This window comes from Lemur catta, chromosome 10 (assembly GCF_020740605.2).
Source record: "Lemur catta isolate mLemCat1 chromosome 10, mLemCat1.pri, whole genome shotgun sequence".
NCBI lineage: Eukaryota > Metazoa > Chordata > Mammalia > Primates > Lemuridae > Lemur > Lemur catta.
The window spans coordinates 65,027,776-65,055,644 of record NC_059137.1 but is presented as its reverse complement, the minus strand read 5'-3'; the positions used below and the strand labels follow the sequence as shown (position 1 = coordinate 65,055,644).

The following is a 27,869-nucleotide window of genomic DNA, read 5'->3' as shown; positions in this document are numbered from 1 at the left end:
TCAAGTTATCCCAGCTTTAGCCATTGATAGCTCTTTAAGTTGGCTCCTATGCCCTCTGACATACCATCACTGTTTTGCTTTTTGAATACCAATTGTCTCTCTCTCTCTCTCTTTTTAATAGAGAAGGATAGGTACCTGTATTTTTGGATGGCTTAAGTATGGAAATACTGAGGAACCAGGCTGAACCTTCTCCCATCCAAGTACTAACCAGGACTGACCCTGCTTAGCTTCCAAGATCAGATGAGATCCGGCGTGTTCACAGTGGTATGGCCGTAGACCATGCTGAACCTTCTCATCCTTGGTAAACACAAAGCTCTGGGATTACTTTACAGTTACAAGTTTCAGATTGACCTCATTTACTTCATCATTCATTTATGGAATAAAATTTAGATTCCTTAAGCCATTCCTAGTCTATAACCAGTATTAGTTCAGGCTGAAAGGTCTGGTCTTGCAGAAGTGGGCTCTGTCTCAGAGGTGGCAATGGTGAAGTACACTCTCCTAGAACATTAGCCTTTCCAGGGATACCCTCTGACCCCATCTTCACGTTAGACTTTCAAATTAAATCACAGAATAAGTCAAATCACAGAATATATATTCTATATGTTAATATATTCTAGTCACTGTACTAGATGGTCATACACATTTTCTCATCTCATCCTCACAACAATCTTATTATTCTTTTGTTGTAGATGAGGAGTTTGAGGCTCAGGGAGGTAAGGTAACATAGCTGATCAATGGCAGAGCAGAATTCTAATTCAAAAGCCTCTATTCTAGGTTACCTGTCCAGACTGAAAATCATGGCTGTGTAATGTTACAATTTCCTCAAAGGAAGCACATTGTGCCAGGTGTGGACAGCTTAAGGCCTCAGGCTTGTGTGAAGCCACAGGTTTGCTGGTTTGATTTCGCTCTGTTCATAAGGAAGGGGAGAGAGGGATTATACATGTGTAACAGACTGTTTTTTCCCTCCATGAGGCTCTGTACTTACTGTGATCAAGCAATCCCCTCTTGTGAGTTATTTTAAGACAATCCCAGAATCGAAGGGTTACAAGGAAACCCAAAGGCATTCTAGTTAGAAAAAAAAGCCAAGTGCTGTTTCTCTCCCCTCCATGGCAATCTTCCCAGACAGTTGTTCAGCTCCAGCGAGAGGCTTAGCATTTTCAGAAGTAGCCTATTTCTTCTTCAACCACACTATTAAACTCTTCCTTATATAGAACAATCATTTCTTTGTGACTTTCATGCATGGGTTTTGACTCTTCCTCCTTAGGAAGAATTCTCAGTCTGTGTCCACGTGCCAGCCTCATCAGCTTCCTGGGCTGCACAGGGAATCAGGTTAGCCCGGGGTCAGGTACTGCTTACTTTGTGGCAGACCCAAGGGAGGACCCTTCACAGCAAGGCGACCACAGAACTGAGATGCCAATGTATTCAAAGTTCAATGTATTAATACATGCTCCCGTTCTGAGATAGCTAAGACAGGATGTTTACTCATGATGAATAAATATTAGCCCTTTACTTCCCTTAGGGCTTTACTTCTCTTAATGGCATCATAATCATCCTTTTATAAACCCTTAAGAGACATTTCAGTCCACTGTGTTTGTGTAAAGTGCCTCTCTGGGTGAGGGTGGAACCACGTGAATTTCCAAGTGTCTATCAGATTCAAAGTTCAGAACAAATAAGTCAAGGAAATCTTGGACATGCCTGAATATAAAAGCACTCTTGAAGAAGAATGATGACTTACTGGCAAAAGAGAAGGAAGTTTAAAGACTGCCACTGGGGAAGAAAAATGCTATTGATTTCATTTCGTTCTGATATGAATAGCAGGTGCTCAGATGCATTGAGCTGAAAACAAGGGAGGGGGGGAAATAAGTAGCTCTACAAACTGCCAAGACCTTAGAAATAGGAGATATATATTTATTCAAGTTCTTTTTGTCTTGGGGATCAGATCTTGAGTTTTAATTTAATTTGGCTTGAAGAATTTGACCCACTGAAAGTTACTGTCAGAGCAGAAAGAAAGCACCTGAAATCCCCCCAGCTAATACTGAACAACCACAGTGGTGAAGCACGCAATTGCCGTCAATGAAACTAGCTGAAATGTGGAGTTTTAGGCAATGACCGTATAATGAACGCCCCCCACTGCTCCCATAGTAAAGGTCCCTGAGCAGGGGAAGTGTTAGTCATTGTAATAACTGAACCAAAGCAAACTATTATTGGCAGGAACATCAAAAGCGTCTTCCTTCCAGAAATAGTCTCAGGGCTGACTTCATGGGTGTGTGACCTGTGCAATTATATGGGTTCCTGTGCTTAAAATGGTCCCTTGCTTAGTTTAATGCTCTGCTGTTGTCATCTAGAAGTTGATAATAATTTTTGAACAAGAGTCCCCACATTTTTAATTTGCATGAGATCATGCAAATTATGTAGCCGGTTCTGAATGGTTGCTTTGCTTTGGAAAGGTCAAGTTGTTATACATAATAATGTAAATCAAATATAAGTTTCTTTCACTGATGCAAAGAGATAAAGGTTCTTTTCAAAAGTAAAAGAAGGGTGGCATTTTAGGTTGAGAAACAGATTTATAAGGTTTTAGAGACTGGAGATCTTAGACATCATGGTTATTAACAAGCAGACTTTGGACCAAGGTTTGTTTATATTGAAATGTTTTAGTTGGAGGAGGAGACAATTTAGAATTGCCTTGAAGTTGTACGTATATGTATGTATACATGATACAATTGTGCTGTTAACTACAAATGATTCTCTTAGTTATTTACCTGATAAACATTTAAGAAATGTTAAGTTAATATCAGGTGTAATTCTAGGTAGCAGAAATGAAAACAGGAATTAAGTCAGCTGCAAGATCAAGTATCACAGAGGATGGTGAGCTTGGCCACTGTATCCCCACTCCCCATGATTTTAATACTCTGAGCTCCTGACTCAGTCTAGAGCTGTGGTCCCCAACCCCGGGGCGGAGGACTGGTACTGGTCCATGGCCTGTGAGGAACTGGGTGGCACAGCAGGAGGTGAGCGGCGGGCAAGCAGGCAAAGCTTCATCTGTATTTACAGCTGCTCCCAATTGCTCACATCACTGCATAAACTCCACGTCCTGTCAGATCAGCGGGAGTATTAAGTTCTCATGGGAATAGGAACCCTACTGTAAATTGCACATATGAGCATCTAGGTTGTGGCTCCTTATAAGAATCTAATGCCTGATGATCTGAGGTGGAGCTGAGGTGATGCTAGTGCTGGGAAGCAGCTGCAAATACAGATTATCATTAGCAGAGAGGTTTGACTACACAATAAATATAATGTGACTGAATCATCCCAAAACTCCCCCCTCCACCATCTGTGGAAAAATTTTCTTCCATGAAACTGGTCCCTGGTGCCAAAAAGGCTGGGGACCACTGGTCTAGAGGGACTACATGACTGCCTTCAAATCAAAGAACCATATGAGAAGAATAGGTAAAGCTAGTATTATACCTCTAATTTTTCTGTGGCAAATGAGAAAAATACATATACATATACCATATAACTGGTCCATTTACAGTATATAATTCAATGGCTTTTAGTATATTCAGAGTTGTGCAACTATCACCATAACCAATTGTGGAGTAATTTCATCACCCAGAAAAGAAAATTATACTCATTCATTAATAGTTACTCCATTTCCCCAAATCCCCCAGCACTAGGTAACTGCTAATTTACTTTCTGTCTCTAAAGATTTATAGTGACACACTTTTAAGTATAAGTGGACAACCAAGAATTACCAGAAATCTGAGAAAGGCCGCTGCTGTAAAAGAGAAAGCAAATATAGAAAAAGCTAATCAGAAGAAATTCAGGTCATGCCTGATACCTACAGTATCATTTATATCCTTGGATAAGTTAGTGTAACTACAAAGTAAAAAAATGGGATACTACAAAAAGAAATAATAAGGATGAGAAAGAGATTGGGAAAGTCAAAACATAATATTAGTAGAACTGATTCATTAGCAAGGTAGTATGAAAATTTGAGGAAATCTCACAAAAAATAGATCAAAAACACAGAGATGGGAGACAGAGAAAAAAAAAAAAACAGAATCATACGCCAGTCCAGTAGTAGCTCCAATTTTCAAATGAAGAAATAAAGAAAGAGAGAAAAGAAAAAACAGAGGCAAAGAAATTAAGAAAATTTCCTAGATCTCCAAAAAAAAAAAAAAAAGCAAAAACCAAAAACCAAAAAAAAAAAAAAGAAAGAAAATTTCCTAGATCTGAAGGACCTGAATGTGCAGAATGAAAAGGCCCACTGACTATACTTTGTGATGGATGAAAATAAGAGCCACCCAAGGTGCTTAATTAGAAAAAAGATAAGATCTTTAAGCTTTCAGAGACGGGAGAAAAATAGATCACATGCAAAGGATCGGGGAACAGGTAACTCTGAATTTCTCAACGACAGTTGGGAAGCCTGAAGACCATGGAATAACGTCTTTGAAAACCTAAAGGAAAACTATTTCCAAAATAAAATGTTGTATCCTACTAAACTATTACTTATGAGTGAGCTTAGCATAAAGACATTTTCAGACATGTAAGATCTCAAAAAATTTACTTCCCATGATCTTTTTCTCAAAAAGACACTGGAGGAGGTACTTCACAAAAACAAGGGAATATACCGAGAAAAGGAAAATATGAAAATGATGAAGTAGGGGAGCAAACGTCAGAGACAAAGTGAGTCCCCAGGACAAAGGTGAAGGAAGTTCCCAGGATAACAGCTGTGCCCCAGGCATGGACAGCAGACCAGGCCAGGTCAGAGGCTCCGGGGACAGACGAGTCAGGTGCACAACTCTGATGCAGCATCTGATGCTTCTGAGCTAATGCGATGTGGTGAAGAGCTTGAGATTCAACTAGTAATAAGTATGTAGACAACCAAGGAAACAAAACAAAACAGAACAGAACATCATTCATTTTGGGGAAAAATATAAGGAAAAGTAATGAGCCTTTACAACAGGGCACAGTTGTGAATAGTGTTTATGACATAATAAAGTAAATAATCTAAGCAAAATTATGATGCAGGTCCACTAGAGGACAGAGGGGATGAGGAAGGCTAGTGTGAAGGCAGGGTGATAAAAGGGAACTACATCATCCTCTTTCAAAGTGAGAACAAAAAACCCAGGAAGTAGGAATTCTATGCATTTTTGTTTAGGGAGATGGAGAGAAATAAGCAAATAAATCAGATAAAAAAGGTGATTGCCTTTGGTGGCCAGGAAATGGGGGTGGGAGTGGATGGGTTGGTGGTTTTGACTTGCAAAAGCATATCTGTGATAAAAATAAAATCTAGGAAAACATGAAAAGAAGAATGACAAGAATACAGAATTAATGTTTAGTGCCTTAGAAATACGTGTGATAGAAAGTGGCATTTGCGCTATGATTCTAATCACATCATGAACCATACATATCTGAAAAGAGCCCAACTGGTGTTTATAAAAGCATCAGTAATTGTATTGAGGGGGTAGGAGGAAGAATAATTGCTTTCTTTTTCTAATTCCCCATATTATAAAGTTCTTATATAATTTTCATAATCAGGAAGTGAATTCACAAAGCAGAGAAAGTTTATTCTTTATTATAGACTAAAAATTGGCTTATAATTATTGCTATCACTCAAGTTTAAGATTTCCCAAGTTATCAAGAAAAGATCCTGGATGGCTGGTGTGTTCTTTCTTATTCTTTTTTTCTTCCGAATCAATGTTGGGAATACGATGAACCATCTTCCTAAAAATGATTAATTAATCCAAGGTAATTATTACATTTAGTTTCTCCTGAGTACCATGGATTTCTGATACAGACTGTGCAACACCATAAAAATAATACTTTGCTCTGTCATCAATTCTGACGAAATGAGAAAAAATATCTCTAAGTATCCACAGTTAATACTGCTTAACCCCCCAAAAGTTAACTATTTAAAATTTGTGGTGTGAATATCCATTGTAACTACAGATATAAATAAATAAAGTGTGGATTTATATATACAATGGGATACTATTCAGGCATAAAAAATAGTGAAATCATGTCTTTTGCAGCAACATGTATAGAACTGGAGGCCATTATCTTAAGTGAAACATCTCAGAAATACAGATACACATGTTCTCACTTCCAAGTGGGAGCTAAATAACGTGTACACACGGAAGTAGAGTGTGTAATGAGAGACAGTGGAGACTTGGAAGGGTGAGGGAATGGGAGGAAAATGGATGATGAGAAATCACTTACTGGGTACAATGTACATTCAGTGATGGATTCACTAAAAACCCGTACTTCACCACTATGCAATATATCAAAACAAAATTATACTTGTACCCCATCCATTTATACAAATGAAAAAAAGAAAAAAGAAAAAAAGTGCAAATGGAATACTTAATAAAATTGACCAAATATTACACTTTAAAGCATATCACAACACATTTCTAAGGATTGAAATAAAAAAAAAAATAAAATTTGTGGTGTGAGACATTTGCATTATGACTTTTATATTAATGTTCAAGAAATGAAACAAAACCAGCTCTGTGCTCTGATTCTTGAGACATCTCACACAACTTTCCAAAGAGCCCATATAATTATTAAAAATAATTAACAATATTAATGCCTCAGTATACTATTGAATAGGAGAAAAAAGGCAAAAAATCATATTTAGTTCTGCAACTACAAAGCTACAAAATCATAAATGCTGCTTTGATGTCTGAACGAGAATGAATACTGAGAAAACTTAAAATTTCTCTAAAATTTGCACAAACCTTTCTCTTGCTCTGTTTCAAGCCCATTTCCACAGGGTAGGCTTTTAGTTTGCGGGGAAAATGGCCCAGTGGGTGGCATTTTAGCTGAAAGAATCACTTAAGAAGCAGAAAGTCTGTTTTGTTAAAAAAAAAAAAAAATCCTGGCATTGTCCTTATGCTCTGTTAGGCATTATCACTACTGCCTACATAGCGGCCATAGTGCCCTGCCTTTGCTAATAGAACCCCAAGTTTTGAGTCTGGGTAGTAGATGTAGATCAGAGTGATGGAGTTCAGGACATGCTACCCCAAAACATGGCATGTTGGCATTTGAGAAAACAGATCACAAAACCTAGGAAGGTAACTCTCTGACCTTCTTCCCTGAAGCAGGCCATAGAAGACTTCTCTGACCTTTCTCTGAAGGGTCATAAGACCCTCATTCCACAGGTGCCCTTCCCTATACCTAGAGGAAAGGAACGTTCTTATCTCTGAAGACACAGAGACACGGCAAAGAATCTGAACAAACAAGCCTTGTTTATTTCCCCCCAACTTATTACCATTAGATCATACCCTCTTTGTCCAACCATACTTTTCCATGAATAGCCCCTTCTCAATCAAACCTATCATAAAAAATACACAGGTTTACGTGTTTCTTTGGGTCATTTCTGAAGGCTCCTATGTCATGCAAAACTTTTTTTTTTTGAGACAGATCTCACTCCATCGCCCTGGCTAGAGTGCTGTGGCGTCAGCCTAGCTCACAGTAACCTCAAACTCCTGGGCTCAAGCAATCCTCCTGCCTCAGCCTCCTGAGTAGCTGGGACTACAGGCGCACACCATGACACCCAGCTAATTTTTTCTATTTTTAGTAGAGATGGGGTCTCGCTCTTGCTCAGGCTGGTCTTGAACTCCTGAGCTCAAGCGATCCTCCCACTTTGGCTTCCCAGAGTGCTAGGATTATAGGTGTGAGCCACCATGCTCGGCTGTAAAACTTATATTAAATAACTTTATATGCTTTTCTCTTGTTAACCTGTCTTTGGTTACAGGGGCCTCAGCCATGAACCTAGTGATGAGTAAGGAGAATAAATCTTTTCCCCTCCTATAGTAGTCTCAGAGAAGGGAGGTCTCTTCCCAGCCTCCTTTGCAGCTAGAGGTGGTCATGGGATACACTTCTGGCATGAACTGTTAAGAGGATGAGGATGGGGCCACAACTGGGCAAACCCCAATAAAAGAACAGAGCCTGCAACATGAAATTTCCCTTTCCCACCCTTTTTTTTCTTTGCTTTTTCTGTTTCCTTCCTACAGTAGTCCCTGGAGTGAGGACATGATGTCTGAAGCCATGGCAGCCATCTTGTAACCATGGGAAAACAAATGAGAGAAGCCAAAACCGAAAAGTAAAGGATGGCAAAGCAGACAGATGGAAAGACCTTGGATCCTTGAGAGTGTCACTGGGTAGCTGTACCCACCCTGGACTGTATATCCTTGCACTTTATGTCAAATAAATGACAAATATTCTTTATTCTATTTTAAGCCAGTGCCTCTCCACCTTCTGTAGTGTCATGACATTCATAGCATATGATAACAATTGTATTGCCCTCTGGGGAATGAGGAGGTGACTGCTGGTACCTGAGGTGAATTACCCTGGGGGGCTACCCTAGGACCCCTCACCACCCTGAAGACTGAGAAGATAAGTGTCTCTGCTCATCTGTCTGTGGCTTACCTGTGGGCCACATCATAACGGTTGGAAAGTTCTAGTTCAAGCCATCCTTACCAGTTACTTGGCTGAAAGCATTTCTTACTGAAACTTGGGCTCACTTCTGCTTGTTAATGCAAAGTGACAAGATTTATAAGATACTTTATACATTCTCTAGCAACATATAAATATGCAACATTGATCCAAGCCTAAATCATATTGTATGATTTCACTTACTGAACTATGTGCTATTTTACTTATGTTCTTTTTTTTTTTTTTTTGAGACAGAGTCTCGCTTTGTTGCCTGGGCTAGAGTGAGTGCCGTGGCATCAGCCTAGCTCACAGCAACCTCAAACTCCTGGGCTTAAGCGATCCTACTGCCTCAGCCTCCCGAGTAGCTGGGACTACAGGCATGCGCCACCATGCCCGGCTAATTTTTTTGTATATATATTTTAGTTGGCCAGAAAATTTCTTTCTATTTTTTAGTAAAGATGGGGTCCCGCTCTTGCTCAGGCAGGTCTCGAACTCCTGAGCTCAGAAGATCCACCCGCCTCGGCCTCCCAGAGTGCTAGGATTACAGGCGTGAGCCACCGCGCCCGGCCCTTATGTTCTTTTTTTATCAGTTATGGGGCCGCTTTCTGATTGACTATGGTCACATTTTATGAGTCTCAAATATAGGAATGTTTTCAAATGATGCATTTTAGAGTGTAGTCATAATGATTAAAGTATTACAAATTTTAGAGAAAAAAGTTTCATTTTATCTAGAAGTTCATTTTGGGGGTCAAGTTATTGTGTTTTTTATATGGTCTTAGGTTTGGGCACACAATACCCTTGGCAATAATTGATTTTTCTATGATCCTATCATTTATGTTTCTAGGAAAGTCTCTTTTATTAACTCCAGCAGTGCTTTTACCTTACAGGTTTGATGGGTGTATTAAATAAAATAATACCTGTGAAGTTCTTGGCAGACTGCATGGTATAGTGTACACATTCAATGAATGGTTCTTAGGCTTACCATAAACAAAAATGTAAAACTTCGTACATTAATTAATGGTAGTCATAACTCAACAGTTTTAAACAATTATTATCTTTCATGTTGATGTCTAAAAGCATTTGTAAGCATTATTAGGTAAGTGCTATAAAACTACAAAAGTCTCACTACTTCCCAGAATTCATATAATTATTTCAGTCTGAGGCCAGCTCTCAGGTGACCTACCATCCTGTTTTGGCAAAGAAGTGCCATGCTCAGGTTACATCTGAGAACTGTGTATTCTTCAACAAAAATATCCAGTTCCCTAGTTTTCCAGAGATCACAGCAAAAGGGCTTTATATGGGAGCCCCTGGTTTAAAAAGAACTGTTTCTATGTCACTGAGGCAAAGGAAATGGAATTTTAAATCTGTCTTCACCACAGAATGACACATGGGATGAATGACAACCAGGAACAAACTGGGGAGCTCTACTCTCTCTCACAGCCCCTGGGTTGAGGGGTTCATGCATCTGCTTGCACTTGAAAAGTCAGACATAGTTATTACGTTACAAAAATTGACAGAAGCAAGTGATCAATACACATCTTCCTGGAATTAAACTCTTTATAAAATGATATTGTCACTTTTGGAATCCCTCTTAGTCTGATCAAGCAGAAGCACTCTTGCCTTGTGGCGGGCATCCTAGACGGCTCCAGGCAAGTCATCTTTCCTAACTCTGTCTTCCCAACTCACTTTGTGTAGGTCTTTCATCGAACCGAACACCACCTGCTTTCTATTGTATCTACTTATGCAAATATTATAGTTTTGTAGTTTCTCAAGAGCCAGGATTTCCCACCTTTTCCATCCTCTCTAGCATTTTATGTAATACCATATCTTGTGCCTACAAGGCCCTCCCCAAATGTTTGGGGATATGGAATTACAGTATGGGGCAAGAGGCCTAGCAGGAGGTGGGCAGGAACCATGCCTGGCGGGAGACTGCAGGGGATGAACAGACATAGAGGCTGTCAATGGGACTGCACTCGTTTGTGAGCACCAAGGAGATACCTCTGGGGCTTACAGGTGTACTTGGAAAGTACTTGACAGGAGACTTGGCATCCACCACAGCAGATGGGGCAAGTGCTAGAGAAATTTGGGTATTTGACTGTAATCCCATTTCTTCCCACATGGAGGGTAGCCCTTGGTACAACTCCAGTGACATGGAGAACTATAACTTGGCATAGCCACTACTGGTCCTACCAACATTTTTCACTAGTCTTTCTCCTATGTGGGGCTTGTCTGCATGATGGCATTAGGTAGGGCCTCAGATGCTTCCTGATTTACTGCCTTGTGATGAGATACCAATCAGAGAACTCTTTGCAAAATAGCCTTTTAAACTCATTCACACCCAATCAGAAACATACTGATTATGGATTAACCCATTATGGATTATTTTGTCTATTTTGAATGAGACTGCCCTGAACAAGGAGTCAGGAAGTATAGGTCTTAGCTCCAATTCTACTATTAAGTTATGATGTAAACCTTGGAAATCTTCATGCAGCAACCCTCTTGACCTCTCTCAGTTTATAGACAAAGAAACCAAGGCAAATGGCACACATACCATCTAATTTTACTGACAAATCCAACCCTCTAAAACTATAATGAAAGGTTTAAAAAGGACATAGACCTATAAAAAGGTGGAAGATGGGAAGGGGCTAACAGAAGCAAAATTTTGGAATCTTGAAGGCACATGAGCAACTTCCTGCAAACTAAAGAGAGGTCAATCCTAAGATACTACTGGGAAAGCAAAGAACTATATAGGCAGGCAATACCCTGATCCATTCCAAGAGAAGATTGGAAGGTTTCATTTTTTTTTTTTTTCCTTTGAGGAAAATAGGATATGTGGACCCAGGGACACCAGAAGTAGCTGAGGGAAAAGAGATGAAGTGAACACATGTATACTGGAGAGCGAGACACCCAGCTCTCTTTACTGCCAGTGGTTCCAGAAAGCTGACAGCCAGGCCTTTCCCCTCCAAACAAGAAACTGGAAGCATCTTATACACGGAATCTGATCCGCTCAACAGCTTGTTCATCAACAAGCCTTGCTCATCAACAAGCCTTGCTCAAGTGCCTTACCTTTCCAGTCAGCTTTTGAATCTCCCAGTCAAACCTCGACCAAACAAGGATTTCCAAAAATCTGAAGAAAATCTCCGGTATGAAAGACGCAGACTAAAATAAACAGGTAACCTGAATGAAAATTGAGACCAAAAAGGGAGAAGTGATAAAAATCAGAGCAAGCAAATAACACGATCCTAATATCCTCAGAAAGAAAAGAGAAGAAATTATAGCCATGAAATAAGAAAAGATTGCTAAAAAACGTAATCTCAGCAAACAACAAAAAGGAATTCTTAGAAAATACAGTAACGGAAATTAAAAACCCCGTGGAAGGATTAGAAGATAACGTTGAGGAAATGTCTCAGGAAATAGAACAGAAAGACAAATAGATGGAAATGAAGAGAGAAAAGTAGAGAAAATTGGAGGACAAATCCGGGAGATTCCACATGCATGAAAGGAATTACAGAAAGAAGAAAGAAAACAGACAGGAGGAAATAAAAAAATAGTTAAGAAAAATTCCTCCAAGTCCAAACACGAGTTTGCAGACTGAAAATGCCCTCTGAGTGCTCAACACCTTGGCTGGAAATAGACCCACATGAAGGTATCAAGTCATCATGAAATATTGGGACGCTGGTTGAAAACTGAAGAGACTACAAGTTTCTGGAAAGAAAATACAGCCATATACAGAAGATCGGGAATCAGAGCAGGACTGGATTTCTCAATGCTAACTGGAAACTAGAAGACAATGAAGCAGAACCTCCACAATTTTGAGAAAAACAAGATTTACAAAACCTGGAATTCTATACCAGCTAACCTATTGATCAAGTGGTAGGGTTAGAAAAAAGTCTTAGACATGCAAGACCTCAAATATTTTGTCTTCTATGAATCCTTTTCACACTGGAGGATGCTAGAGATTCTTCTGGAAGACATGAGGGTGTAAATCAAGAAAGAGAAAGATACAGGATATGACAAACAAGGGAACCAGTACAGACAGGAGGTGACTGGGATCCCTGACATGATGGAGCAGAGAGACCCCAAAGCAACCTTTGTGCATCAGGCCCTAGAAGGCAGCCAATCCAGACTGGAGCAGGTAGGAAAGCTCTGGGGGAAACTTTTGCAAGACAATGAAATGAACAGAACCTAATGTATCTAAGTGATCTGAGAAGCAATGAAGACAATTAGTGGAGAGCTTAGGCTTCCATTAAAGAACAATATATAGAAAACTAAGCAAACAAAAGAATAAGGCAACTGTTTATTACAAGGGAAACAAAAAGTTGCATAGGAAAGGAAAACCAGGATAGTATATCGTAACAGTAACACAGCCATAATAACATACTCAATATTGATCCGAGCACAATCACATGTGACTCTCCTGGGAGATGGCAAGGGTGCAGGGGCTGAGGGTCGGATGAGTGTGTGTCTGCGGTAGGTGTGGGCTGGGGAAAAGATAGCTAAACTTTCATCTTCTATACTGGGCAGTTGTTAGCTAATGCCTGAACCTGAAAGATCAGGAAATAGCAATGGAAGCCTATCATTTAGAGAAATGGAATTATAATAATTGCCAAAGGAATTAGCTCAAAGAGTAGAAATTACATATGGGGACAATAAAGTGGAGGGGGAGGTGGTAAGGGACCTGCTCTTTTCCTGACACATTTTATACAACTATTTGACTGTTAATCTCTGTGATATAGTTTTGATATAAAAACAATTTATTTATACTTTATAAATAAATTAAATTTTCTAATAAATAAAAGGGCTGGATGACATGACAGCTAAAGGCCTCTTCCATTGCCAAAGCTTCATGATTCTTTTTGAGCAAGTTTTGCTACTGGGATTGGAAAAGCAGGAGGGTGGGTAGGTGAAAGGCAAAGAAGGAAACACTTGACCTGTTTCCTAACTGAGCTTTGACCTGGCCTTGGAATGCCTGGCCTCTCCTCTGTCACAACTCGGTGACCACACAGAAAGTTGCAGGTGAGGGCAGTTGGAATTATTAGGGCAAACCAGATGCACTCACACATAAATAGAAGATAAAAACACGTTTCCCCAGATGAAGTGCTTACATACTCAGAGGCATTCTTCCAGTGTGACAAGAAACAATAAAAGAAAAAACAGAGAAACTCTCTCATTTTTTTTTTCCCAAGAGGCCATCAGTAGGATGACATTTGCATTTTAGCCAAATCCTTTGTTGAAAAAACAAGTCTGGTCATTTTTAAGTTCTTTTGTGACCTTGCAAACGCTAATTTTTATTATAGCTGGCCAGAAAACTAATGAGATCCTTTATATCATTATATATTTCATCTTTATTACTTTATCCTTGAAAACAGGCTATTAAATAATTACATTTGGATTACTATTATTCTGAATTGGGAATTTATCATTGCCTCCTAACACCCTCATTACACCTACCTAAGTCTCCTGACACCCATCAGCATCATGAGCTAAAGAGGAAAGTTGGCCGTGGCAGAGGCTTTGGGCTGCCTGTGGGGCAGCGGGGCCAGTTCATTCTCTGAAGATAATGAGTCCTCAGCAACAGCTTACGTGTGTGGACTTCCCTGGTGAAATTCTTTCCCCCAAAGATCAACAAATCATCTAATTTACAGGAGATAAAGCTGGCTACTGTGGAGATAATTCCAAAGATAACAGAAGGATTAAACAGAGGATGTCGAGGATCGACTTTCTACTTGCCTTGGAAGAAACTGTGTTTGTGACTCTTCCTGTATATTTCAGACATAGCAGAGAAACAAAATGAAACTTGGGATTCTGGCAGAGCCCTCAACAAGAGGGCCCCTGGATGGAGGAGAACTGGCTGGAGCTGGTAACGTGAGCCTGGAAGTTCACCCATTACAGATCTCAGGGCCTGGCAGTCACCGCTACTTTGTGTGTGACACAAGAGCTAGACTAAAGGCAACAGCGCAGAAGGTGAAAATGCTGGGCCAAAAGGGACCGTCCCAAAGAGAGGCCGAGGTGGGGACGGCAGCTGAATCGATGCAGACAAGCCATGGGAAGGGTGCTGCCCTGTGTGAGGCCACTCGGCCAGGAGCCGTCTAGGGTGAGAAGCTGACTTGCATTTGGCTGCTCAACCAAAGGGTGGCCACACCAAACGGACAGAGTAAAATGCTCAGGATTGAGAGGGGGGCATCTCAGGCCCCAGAAGGACCAAACTGACCTGTAAGCAGAGAAGGAAAGTCAGTGAGGCCCAGGGCATCTGGAGGTGACTCTGCTTGGCTGCAGAATCAAGGCTCTCTGTAGACGCAGGGAGGTCGAGAATAGCTGCTGAGCGGAAATGTAGTTTGGCCTCAGGTCAGAGGAACTGGGCTGGGAAGCAGGTTTGGGGCCGGTTGGAACATTTTCTAGAGGTGTTGCTAACCTCAGATACTTTGAAGGCGAGGGTATTTTTGCTTAGGGCCTGTCCAGGCACATCTGAGGTATGAGAAAGGAACTCAGGTCCTGTTCTCCTCAACTATATAATCTGAAAACATGCCCACTTTGCTATGGTCTTGTATTTTTGGCATTACATGTTATGTCCTCTTAATTACTCGAAAGAGCCCCACAGTGTCTCAGCTGAACCACAAGGCATTGTTTCACTACTCAAGGATAGACAGAGAGAGGAGTGTATTTCCAAAGAACTTTTCCCACACACCCTCGTGTGCATCAGCATTCCTTGAGATACTTGCTAAAATGCAGATTTCAGGGCCCTATTTCTAGACGCAGGTACCTTGATGCAGGAACTAACCACACTGTAAAGCATTTCTCCAAAGGGTCAGTGGAGGAGGGCAGAGAACTGGGGAGGGTCTGCAGAGATACACCCACCACCAGGGAGCCATTCCTCCACAGATGTAGTGCTCGTGCTTGAAGTCAAGGGAAATACATACGCAGTGTTTTGGTACCAGAACTGAGAGGCAGAGAATGGATACATTGCAAATTAGGATAACCAAAGGCTGGGCAATAGTTTCCCACCTTTTTTTGGCAATATGATTTATCCATAAATTAGATCCACCTTAAGAATACACAAAAAGCACCAAGAAATATTACCATGTACCAGTTCCTCAAAAACTGTGAGTGCTCTTTGAATTAATGCTGAACCCTAAATTATTCTTCATAAAATGCCAGATATCTGAAAAATTCACTTCAATTTCCTGCCCATGTAGAAATATATGAGGGATCATTTGAGCAGCTAATTACTTCTGAAGTAATTCTATAATTTGTCAAAAAAAGAAAAAAGAAAAGGAGCCAGTAAAATCCAGGTGCAGACTAATATGATTTAGTTTTTCTTCTAAAACTAAATGTTTTAGAAGAAACATGTTCTTCTAAAATGTTTTTAGAAGAACATGTTTTTCTTCTTCTTTTTCTTTCTGGGGGTGGGGTGGGGGAACTAAACTAACAGGCATATTATGAAACTTCTCTCAGGTTCCAATTTTCTCTGCACGTGCCCCAGTCACAGCCCGAGGGAGAGGTGGCACCACTCTTGGGTTCACTGTAATGCCAGATGCCTACAACAGTCCTAATTCCTAAAACAAGATGTCCTTCTTTTGAGAGGCTGGGAAATAAAGGAGGTCTTCCCTTCAGGATCCTGGGGAGGGTTATTCTCCTCTGAACACGTGCCATCATTTGCTTGATGATTTAGTCTCCTGACACTGGGGAAAGATGACTAAATCCTTCTCTTCACTAAGAAGATTGGACGTGACACCCTATTTTCCCCCCACTATGTGTGTTTGGTCCAAACTGAATTAGATTCAGCCAGTGAGAGAGGACAGGGTGGTGGGTTCACAAATTAGGTTTCGGTAACAAAGTACAAGTGTTTTCCGAGGACACGGTTGATGGCCACGCTGCTCCCAAACTGTGTCCTCTGCCTTATCAGAGGGCATTTCACCTGGGTTCCTCAGGCTTACAAAGCTCTTTGAGGAATTCTTGAGCTAAAAAACCTTTTTTATCTATCCCACGTGTCTGGAATGAGCTTTACAACCAGCACAGTACTAGGGAATGTGTTATTGACTGTCAGACAGATTTGTTGGTAAACACTGGAGTCTCTAATTGCACAGATCATTAAAAAAAAATTATGGCTACTTTACATAGTACTATGTTACACTGGCATGTTAATAAATTGGTTCTATAATTCCTTTCGTGAGTCTGAATTGATTCCTGTCCTTGCACGCACACTTTATCTTTGTAAAGCTTTGATCTTTGTCATTAGTACTATTATTATTTTTTTAAGATCTGACAGCTATCTAGTTTTTGCTCCATGTATTGTGGCTGTTATTTAATCCTGCCTCAATTCCACTTTGCAATGCTGGGGCTGAGAGTCGCAAACTACATCCCACAGGCTCCTAGGCCCTGCCAGGGGAGACACTGCAGGAGATGGATGCGAAGGTGGGGACAGGACAGAAGCCTCTGGCCCTCTTCTTTCCCATTTTTCTCTCTTTCACCTTTGGGCAGTGTGTTGGAGGCAGCTGTGTTCCTGCCACTAGCCCGGCTCTTTAGGTGGCATTTCCCTCCACTGTCCCTTCTCCTAAAGCAGCAGCAGGTCCCCAGGCGGGAGCCCTTCTTTGGGAGTCTAAGTTCTGGTAACATGCTGGAAGCTGCCTCCTATGGTTATTTACCTGGGTTCCTGCAACTCCCCCCTTCACTCTTGCAGGCTCCTCACACTCTGTAACCAAGGCCCTTTGAAATTCCAAGTGCATTTTCCATTTTCTTGAATGGACTCTGTCTAACAGAATACTCCACAATGGCTCTTTGCCCAAAACATGTATCTTGCCCCTTGCAGTGGGACTTAGGGGAAGCCGCAAGGTATCTCAAAGCACTTGATTATTTTATTTTAACAAATGCTTTGATGGTGCTACGTGCCAGGAGGTATTATTATAAGTGCTATCCAATTGCTATTTCATTTAATCTTTATAACAACACTTTGGGGGCAGTACTATAAAAATTCACATTTTACAAATGAGGAAACTGAAGTATATAAAGGTCAAGTCACTTGCCCAACGTTAGATGGCGAGAAGTGGCAGTTCGGGGGTTAGTGTGCTAAGTGATGATTTAGAAGGATGAAAGAGCACGAGAAACACCTGAGGTGGTGGGGTAAGAAGGTCTGTCTGCAAAGCAGCAGTGTCCAGATTAGGAAGCAGAAAAGTACAGTCTGAAGAGGTCAGATACAACATTCAGCATCAACAAGAGCATCATCCTACGAGGGGCTGTAGAGCCCTGGACTGTGTCTATGTACAGCAGGTAGCTGTGCTGTCCCCAGCAGACACTACAGGTGTGCTCTGTCCCTCCCTTGAGGGTAGTAGGGTTAGAAAACTGGAATCACTAGGAAGTCTTGCAACCAACGTTCTTTTCCCTTCGTTTTGTAAGGAATAATGGTTCCTGTTAACCTTGCTATGTCAACAAAAAATACATGGATTTCTAAATCCAGCAGAAACATATCTAACAAAAGTCTCTTCTCAGGGATTATGTAGTGATTTTGAGTCTACCTGGAGAGCTGAAAGTAACCATTTGAGGAAACAGCTATTTTAGGCTTCTTATAAGTTTAATGTTACATTTTTAAAGTGTTTGAACATTCTGTCTCTGACATCTTTGAAGATGAAAATCCTCGCTCCAAATCACATGGGAAAAGAAAAGGCAAAACAGATGAGGAAGAAGAGAACTTGTATGGATGTCATCAAATTTCCATTAAAAGCATCATCTAAAAATATATTGTCTATCAGTACTGTGGGTGAAAGCATGGCTCTACATTTTAGCCATGTGGGCTTGGGAAAGTTACCTAATGTTGCTAAACGTCAATTTCCTCATCTGTAGACTGGAGATAATAATTACAATAACCATACAGAGTTGCTGTGAGAATTAAATGTCTCGATACAAGTAAAGGGCTTAACATGGCCCTTAATAAGGTCCAATAATTAGCTACTATTATAATTGTTGTTATTAATATTATTAGATTATTACTGATGATTGAAGTATGACTCAATACTATGATAGAAAAGTTGCCATTGCAGTGTGATTTTTAATAAGCAAAATTTGCCAATGACTTGCAGAACAAACACCATAGGAAGACATTAACATAAGCCTAATATTTTGACTACTAGAAATGCTTTAGTTATTAAGTAGCCAAAAAAAAAAGTGCACTTAATTCATATCTCTTTTAAAAGAGCAGATTTTTACTAGGAAAAAAACTCAAATATCAAAAATTCAGAACTTAAATCCCACTATTTGACTGGGAAGCAAGTGCCCATGACAGTTTCTTGTTATTCCTATGATCTGTCTGCTCTAACACAAGACTCTACAGTGGAACTCGAAAATATGTACTCTCAATCAGCAGGTTAAATATATACTTTTAAGATGATACTATTTTTTTCTTTGCTTCTTAGTCAAGCTTTTAGTACACTTTAAAAAAGAGAATAGATCGCTACTGGAGTTTTTGAAGTTACAAAGAATAATCCTTACAAAAGAGGGCTAATTCTAAGAGATAGCAGTTTCTCACTGCAGTATATAATTGAGGTGTGGGGAGGTCCAGGTGCTAATCAATACCTTGCAAAGTTAAGGATTCTAAAAAGACTGACAGAATGACAACTGCTAGTTGACGTATTTATAGCTTAGTTCAGAACAGATATGTACAGCATAATGTCAAAACGGGAAAACATACCACTTGGCCTGAACAGAAAAATGACTCATAGATAAAGAAAGAGAAAAATCTCGCATGTAAAATATCACATCAATAGTCAACACATTTTCTTCTTCTTTTTAATGCCTTTTCTTTCTAGGCTATCTGAATTAGGTTTTAAAACTCAGTAGGTCAGATGAGATTTAGAATAGTGTCTATTTGTTGCCTCAAGAAACACCAGGTAGGGCTAGGGGGGCTTTAAAGGAAAAAAAAATGATAGAAAGAAAAATATGACAGTTTTTTTTTTTCAGTTTGCTGGTGAGGTTTCCCAATTGAATAATCAGGGCTGTACGCGGTGGCTCGTGGGAAGAAGGGATACTAACTCCGAGGAGTTCTCATGCCATTATTTCTCTCTAGCACTTTCCACTGCCTCTTTTTCCTTATGATGGATTCCCTTAAGTCAGCGATTAAGATCTGAGGTCTGTGTTTTGGCTTCTCTATACATCAAGGCTAAAAGCAGAAATGCTTGCCCGAGGCAGCAGGTGACAGCACAGATGGATGATGCAGAGGGTGGTGACCTGGAGGGTCTGGGATTCTCCCTGCAGCTGATGGATGCCAGGAGGGCATAGAGCCCATTGGTGCCAAAGCGACTGATTTTTTTCAAAATAACCTTGGTACTTTAGAGAAGTTACTTGGTTTTTAAATATTGGCTCATTTTAAAAACATTCTGGGCCCACCGAAATGATTTTCTCTGGGTCGTATCCCCTTAGCAGGCACTGGCTTGACTGTGGCCCCCTCTGTGGCGCTGCCTGGTGGGCCAGTGTCGAGGTGTGTTCCAGGAGGGATTTCCCGGTGCCAGCCCAGGGCCCACTCCCCCTGCCTTTCCACAGACTCTGTGAACCCAGTGCCCTAGACTAAATCCCTTTCTGCTTAAGATGACGTAGTTTCTGGTTCTTGCAACTGAACCCTGACTCATAGCCAAATACATCAAATTGCAACTTGGAGGTACAGTGCCGAAGATTTATTTAAAATAACTCACTTGTTTTAAATAAATATTTCAAAGAAAGGGAAAAATATAGGTAGATTCATTTTTTATTTCTCCCCTCCAAATCTATATGCCACCCAGTATCAGCATGAATAAAGGTACCAAGAATGACAGCACAGCTCCGGGAGCATGCAGAGGGAGCTTCCGGGCTGGCGGGGAAGGACTGGGAGTCAGGAAGAGGCAGTGCCAGACCCCGAGGAAACCTTATGAGTACCCGAGGTTTTAATAACTCTGGCCAAGAGACTGGATACTTGACAACAACTACTACTGCCACCAAAAAACAAAAATTACTTTTATTTCTGTGCTGAAAATTTCAGTAAATGTTTTATGAGCACATCCAATTATACGCCCCTAATAATAACCGCAGTAGCAAACTGTAAGAAACCACCATGGCTTTGCATGAGAATTGTTCTTGACCTTGCTAAGAACTTCCTATGATTTTCCATCTATCTTTTGAGCTTCCATTTATATTTGAGAGCAAAAGAACTTGATATGGACCCATGTGTTCAGCTGCACTACACAGATAGGAAAGACTGGCTTGACTAATTCACATATCAAATTTAAACATTCAAGGTGCATATTAATATTAGGTATTACATAGTAATTTAAATCACTTTAAATTTCTCTGGTCCAAGGAAGCTAATCAAATCAAATGACTTATAGAGTTCAGGTGAGTTAATTGATTTATAATGTAGCCTTATTTTTTGGTCCTTATAGCCAAACAATCCAAACTCAGGCCCAGCCAAGATCTGTAGCTCACCTTGCAACTTGTTCCACTTTCCTGGACCTAGAGTGGCTGCCTAATCTTTTATCTAGCTGAGAAAGGAGGGAACAGCAATAAGAAAGAGTTACTATAGCAGGTTCAACGACTAAACTTTAGCCTGCCAAAAGACCAAGCTCACCTCTATAGATGTGCATATGTTAAAAATAAATCTACAATATTGACTCCTCTTACTGGAAGTAAACCAAGCCTTTAGTCCGAAGGTGGAAAATGACTTACAGTATGAGAAACACTTCACCTGCATAAATCTGATCTTGATCCTTGACAGCTGGATTTCAACAAGAACTAGTTTAACATTTAACAGTTAATTATTGAGAGCCTATACTGATTGGTCCCTCTCTTGGAATTAAAGTTAGTTATAAAAAAAACAGAAATAAAACAGTGAATTCCATAGACAATGTTGTGATCTCTTTGTAAAGATGTCATTTTCTGTCGCTAGAACCAATGTTCAAGAATATTTTGTTTAAATATTCTCAAGTAAAAAATTACTGTTTTACCTGGGAAATCTCAGTAAATTACCCCAATATTTAAACCCACATTAAAACTTTGAGAGTCACTGTATTAGCTTCCTATTGTTGCTGTAACAAATTACCAGCTTGGTGGCTTAAAACAATACAGATTTATTTTCTTACAGCTCTGGAGGTGAGAAGTCCTAAATCAAGCTGTGGGCAGGACTGTGTTGCTTTGTGGAGGCTCTAGGGGAAACACATTTTCTTGCCTGTTCAGCCTCTAGAAGCTGCCTGAATTCCTTGGTTCATGGCCCCTTCCTCCAATTTCAAAGCCAGCAGAGTAGTATCTCCAAATTCTTCTGCCCCTCTGACCTCTGCTTCCGGTGGCATATCTTTTCTGACTTTGACCCTTCTGTCTTTCTCTTATCAGGACTCTGATTACATTGGACCGATCTGGATAATTCAGGATACTCTTCCCACCTCAGTATACTTCATTTAAGCACATCTGCCAAATCTCTTTGCCATATAAGGTAACATATTCACAGGTTCCAGGAAATAGGACTGGACAACTTTCGGGGTTTGGGGGGGGGCCATTATTCTGTTTATCATAGTCACTAAGGTCAAACATATCTATCAAAAAAGAACATTAAAATATCTTTGTAGCTATCTGTTTAATATTAACCAAGAGTACTTGCTTTAAAAAAATCCCTTCCTAAGAAATTCCTAAACTAAAAACGATGAAAGATTTGTCTTCCTTCCATAGAGGCAAGTATATAATTTCTACATGACATAATGATTAACTGTAAAGAAAAAAAAACATGAGGTTTTTTTTTTTTTTTTTTCCTCAAATGCACTTTTGCCACAGTAGAGATCAAGCATGTTCTCTCTCTCTCCTACTCACCAGGCAGGTGACAGGCACATCCCGGTTGTTAGAGACAACATGTTCTCATTCAGAGATACTGGTCTAGGCCAGATGGTGATGTGGTAACAGCCTGATTGGTAATTTGATCACTCTAAGTATTACCTGTTTGAATAAAGTGTAGTCCTGTCGTGTGGATAATGTTCATTGACATACAAGGAAGAAGATGAAATTGTGGTCGCCAAGGAAGCAGCTTCAAACAGCGATGGGGTGCTGGGCACCAAGTCTGGCCTGTGTCGGGATCCCAGGGCTGGGGAATGAAAGCGATACATACCCTCATGAATCTCAGTAATAAATGCAGCTTTGGTATCTATCATCATTTAAATGAGTCAAACGCATTATTTTACATATCATGCTGCAAATTAAATTATGAATTAATTGCAGTCTTTTGAACTACAGCAGAAATGTAAAATAGCTCCTTGCAAACAGGTTAAGGAAAAAGGAAATTGCATTAATTTACAAAATGGCTTATGGAAATGGCATTATGAATGTTCTTTTAAAAACAAAATAAAGTGATTTACTGTTTCAAAAGATGGCATAAAAAACTCCTAGGAATTTAAGGAGATAATTCGACAGAGATTAAAAGGATGACTGGCAAATGGATAAACAAAGAATGAACCTGCTTTGCCCTGCCTGTGATATGCACATAGCTATGATTCTCAGTTTAGATCTAAGAACTCAGACTTTTCAAGAATCAGGAAACAAATACTTCAGGAGACTAACAGCCAGCTATTCCTTAACCCTATTTGAGCCCATACATTTTTTTTCTTATTTTTATTTTTTTTGAGACACAGTCTTGGTCTGTCACCTGGGCTAGAGCACAGTGGCATCATCACATTCTTGCCTCAAACTTCTGGGCTCAAGGGATCCTCCTGCCTCAGCCTCCTAAGTATCTGGGACTATAGGCATGCACCACTATGCCAGGCTAATTTTTTCTATTTTTTTGTAGAGACAGGGTCTTGTTCTTGCTCAGACTAGTCTTGAACTCTTGACCTCAAGAGATCCTCCCGCCTGGGCCTCCCAGAGTGCTACATATTTTTGAACATTATCCCGGGCTCTTCTTGACATATTTTAACAGCAAGGCTGCCTTTTTAAAAATGAGAAAACTCTTCTTCTTTAAAATTTAGGGGCCCATAAAAATACTTTTGCAAGAGCCCATCTTTGTCAGGAAAGAGGAATGTTTAAGACCCATGCCCATCTCTCTGGAGCCTGTAAGGATTCTTTTTTGTCTTCCCCCCAAATTGAACTAAAACAGATTACAATAAATACAACATAAACCTAAATTGTTTCTGGCATTCCTTTATGGACATAACAATTCAAAATTAGGTATTTTCTATGTGTAAAGGGAATATGACCCTATAGACATTATTATGTGAGTATGAAGTTTTAGATTTTGGATTTGAAGGGTATACTTGGTGGGGTGGGGAGAGGAATGGAGGGAAACTGAGGCAAGCACAGGAAGGGCTGGACTCTGGTCTGGGAAGCTGAACAACACATTGGGATGGTGGAGCTCTGTCTCTGATACAAGTCAAAAGAAAGAACTGCAGTGACGGATATCACATAAAATCATGAATAACCAAAGTGCTCAACATTCAAAAATGAGAAAGCTTCAATTTAATATGACACTTGGCTTGTAATCTTTAATATACTTGATCTCAACTTCTCATTAAATACAGAGAAAATATGAAAACTCTCCAAAACACTGAAAACTGGGTCTGAAAAATAATCTGACATCAGGTTCCAATAAATTGCCACTAATTATAAGGCAGATGGAGCTGGACTTTGAACCCCCAAGGAAGACTTAGGTTTGGGGCATACCAGTTTTATTTCATAAACCATACACAACCTGAGTGATATAATATAGAAAAATGTCATTTGTCCGGTGAGTCAGTCCCAGGTTATACATCATCCAAACATTGGGTAGCTGATTCCTCAAACCCCTGAGAAGCAGCTCATTGAAGGAGAGAATTGTCTTCTTGTGCTCCTATATCCTTCAGTGTTTTTCTAAAACCAGTGTAGTGGGCACAATTCTAAGATCATCCCCAGTGACTTGCACCCTTGTGTAATCTCCCTTTGATTGCGGTAGACCTGTGAATAGGATGAACTGTTACTCCTGTGATTATTTTTTATGTGACCTGCAAAAGAGATTTTGCAGATGCAACTAAGGTCACTTTGAGTTAGTCAAAGGGGAGGTCATCTAGGGGAGGCTGACCTAATCACATGACCCTCTAAAACTGAGTCTAGAGGTCAGAGACAGAGGAAGTCAGAGATTCGAGTGTTGGGGGACTGCCTTGCAAGAAACTCTCTGTTTAGAGATGGAGAGGTGACATGGTGAGGAATGTGGATGGTCATCAGGCTGAGCATGGCCCTTGGCTGTCAGATGGCAAAGAAGTGGGGACCTCAGCCCAACAACATCAAGGAGCTGAATTCTGCCAACAACATGAATGAGCTTGGAAGAGGATTCTCCTCTGGCATCTCCAGAGAAGAACTCGGCTTAGCTGATGCCTTGATTTCAGCTTTTGAGACCCTGAGCAGAGAACCCAGGTGAGCTGTAACCAGTCTTCTGACTTACAGAACTGTCAGCTACTAAATGGGTATTATTTTAAGCTGCTAAGTTTGTGGGGCAATGTGTTACATGGCAATAGAAGATGATATAACCTGAAAATACTGAGAATGCCAGAAAACAAATGGTTAAGAACTAGAGAAAAACTGGTGCCGACTGGGTGCACTATGAAAGGGGAGTCCCCAAGTACAGAGCATTAGGAAGAGGCCGGACATTGTACATGAAGAGAATCATGAAGATAAACTCATTTCATAATTTTCAAAGAATATGCTCCATAGGTTTTTCTTTGACCTTCAGAGGCCTTTTCAGGAATAGCATCTCTAAATTTGAAATCACAGGTGCAGTGGTTCATCCGGAAAAAAAAAAATACAATATGTGCACTACTTCCCATGTTTCCAGACTTTCTGGATACTAGGTAGTGTATTTACTGTACAGTATTTTTTTATTTTTCAGACTAATAACTGGATCCACTGCTTTAACTTCAGAGGTCATATTGGGCATATTATTTGAAAACTTAACTAACACAGTTTAAAAATAAGTTTATTGTATTTCCCAGGCTGCAGACACCTGTAGTTTTATGTGTTCTCTCAGAAAGCCAGGTAGTCTGGTGGGGGAAACACCAGTGCAGGCTAGCTTAGGGGAATGGGAGCCAGCAATTCACTGAATCTGAGTAAAAGTTGGTTTATGGGAGGACGAGAAAGAAAGAAATCCAACATATCATATATAAATAAGTACTGCAAAAGAAGGGATAGAAATAACAACCTATTCTAAAGACTTTGAGGCAAAGGAAACCCCTAGAAGAGGTCTTATCTTCTACAGAAAGTGGAAGACATTTTCAGGAAATGTTGGGATTCTCAAAAGAATATACTGATAGGAGAATCTAAAATGTCACTTCCCTTTATTGTATTAGAAGAGAAAAAAACAAATGATCAATTTAGTAGATAGAGAAAAGTATTTGATAAAATTCAATACTCATTCTTGATTTAAAAAAACTTTTATCAAGCTAGGAATAAAAAAAGAACTTCCTCGATTGGATTATGGGTATCAGATACAGCAAACTTCTTTTTCAACAAAGAAACATTAGAAGCATTCCCTTTAAAATCAGGACAGGGCAAGGCTGCCTGTAAGCACCGCTTCTATTCCTCATTATACCAGAAGTCCTAGCCAACAAATAAAAAAGAAAGAAAAAAAAGAGACGTGAGGTCGATGAAGTAGAAACAAATAGCCAGAAAACCCAATTCTTAAAAAGGATACTATTTTAAAAGACAGAAAAAAAATATATCTACATCAATATCTCTATATCTATGCAAGGAATAAATCTAACAAAAGATATGCATATATGCCACACAATGAGAATATTACAAAATTTTATTTAAATTCATTACAGAAGACCTATATAAATGAAGAGACAACTTATTATTATTTCATTTTGTGTGTGTGTGTGTGTATGTGCACACATAGAATAAGGTCTAGAAGTAAAAACAACAAAAGGTTAATAATATTTGTCCTTATCAGGTTGTGGGATTATAGATTTATTTCTTTTTGAATATTTTAGTATTTTCTAATTTTTTTTACCATAAGCCATAAATTGTATTGCTTACGTTGTATTTAAAATTTATAAGGCCGGGCGTGGTGGCTCACGCCTGTAATCCTAGCACTCTGGGCGGCTGAGGCAGGTGGATCACTCGAGGTCAGGAGTTCGAGACCAGCCTGAGCAAGAGTGAGACCCTCATCTCTAGTAAAAAAAAAAAATAGAAAGAAACTATCTGGACAACTAAAAATATATAGAAAAAATTAGCCGGGCATGGTGGCGCATGCCTGTAGCCCCAGCTACTCGGGAGGCTGAGGCAGGAGGATCGCTTAAGCCCAGGAGTTTGAGGTTGCTGTGAGCTAGGCTGACGCCATGGCACTGTAGCCGGGGCAAAAGAGCCAGACTTTGTCTCAAAAAAAAAAAAAAAAAAAAAAAAAATTTATAGGAACTATACCATACTATATCTGCAAATATCCTTTTAAAAATTTAATTCGTAGGGTGTATTTCTGAGAGCAGGTATTTTCTAATTTTTCTACTGTGAATATACATTACCTGTGTAAATAGATTATAAGAAATTTTTCTTTTCTCTTTTTTAACATTACATATCTTTACCTTCTTCATCAAGGCTGCTAAAACTTTGTCCTTCGGTCAGCAAATCCCGCTTCTCATCCTTCCATTCCTGGCTAACTGAGGACACGATCTCCTGCGAGGTTGCCTTTAAGGCGGCGATGGAATTACACCGTTTCTTAGAAGGGGAGGCCTTCAAGGCTAGACAGAAAGGAAAAAGGACAGACAAATAGAGACACTTATTGTAAAACCACATTAATATTTTATTTATAAAGGTAATATTCTATTTCTTATTTATTAACATTGCAGTCATTATTTAGGTAGAAAGCAAGATCAGAATATCCTAGAATAACTTAGAGTTGAAATTTCTCCCCAGATTTTGAAATAAAGTTTTATTTGAGGTGAAATTTTAATGTTTTATTGCCAAAGAATTATTTCCGCCCCCCCCCCAACAATGTTTTTTAGGGCTGGGAGGAAGCCGGGTGGGTTGATAAACACAGATGGTGAAGTAGGGAGAATTCTCATGACCCTAGTTTTATTGACTTGGGACTGGGAATTTTCTAAACATGCCAAGGTTTAATCTTACGCTCATGTTGCCCAATTTAGCCAAGTTACTTCTGGTTGCTTTTTTCTTTTTGTGACTTTCCACTAAAATTTCCTACCCATTGGGTCTTTTCCAGGTCATGATTATGTCACATGTACAATTCACTCCTGATCTTTGTCTAAACAGCATTCTACAACTTCAGAAGTGTGTTGGGAACCTGAACTAATGAAAATGTACTTCAGCATCAATCATGCTTGCTGAAGCCTGTGACTTCACGGAGCACACGTCCATGGAAGCTGCACTCTTTGCTGCAATAATTCTTCTTGGCTGAATATTGTTAGAGAATTTCCTTGGAGGCTGGGGCAGAGGGAAGCTGTGTTTATACTTTCTCC

At 39.9% G+C, this 27,869-nt stretch overlaps 1 protein-coding gene across 2 annotated transcripts in view; it reads right to left on the bottom strand.

The window, feature by feature from the left end:
• Positions 1-27,869, bottom strand: part of PIP5K1B (phosphatidylinositol-4-phosphate 5-kinase type 1 beta) — a 265,239-nt gene that overhangs the window by 33,865 nt on the left and 203,505 nt on the right. For both annotated transcript variants that reach the window (XM_045562400.1, XM_045562401.1), the window contains 2 exons: positions 26,979-27,134; positions 22,378-22,522 (listed from right to left, as the gene is read on the bottom strand). In XM_045562400.1, coding sequence (XP_045418356.1) covers positions 22,378-22,522; positions 26,979-27,134 — 301 coding nt within the window. The remainder of the gene's footprint in view (positions 1-22,377; positions 22,523-26,978; positions 27,135-27,869) is intronic.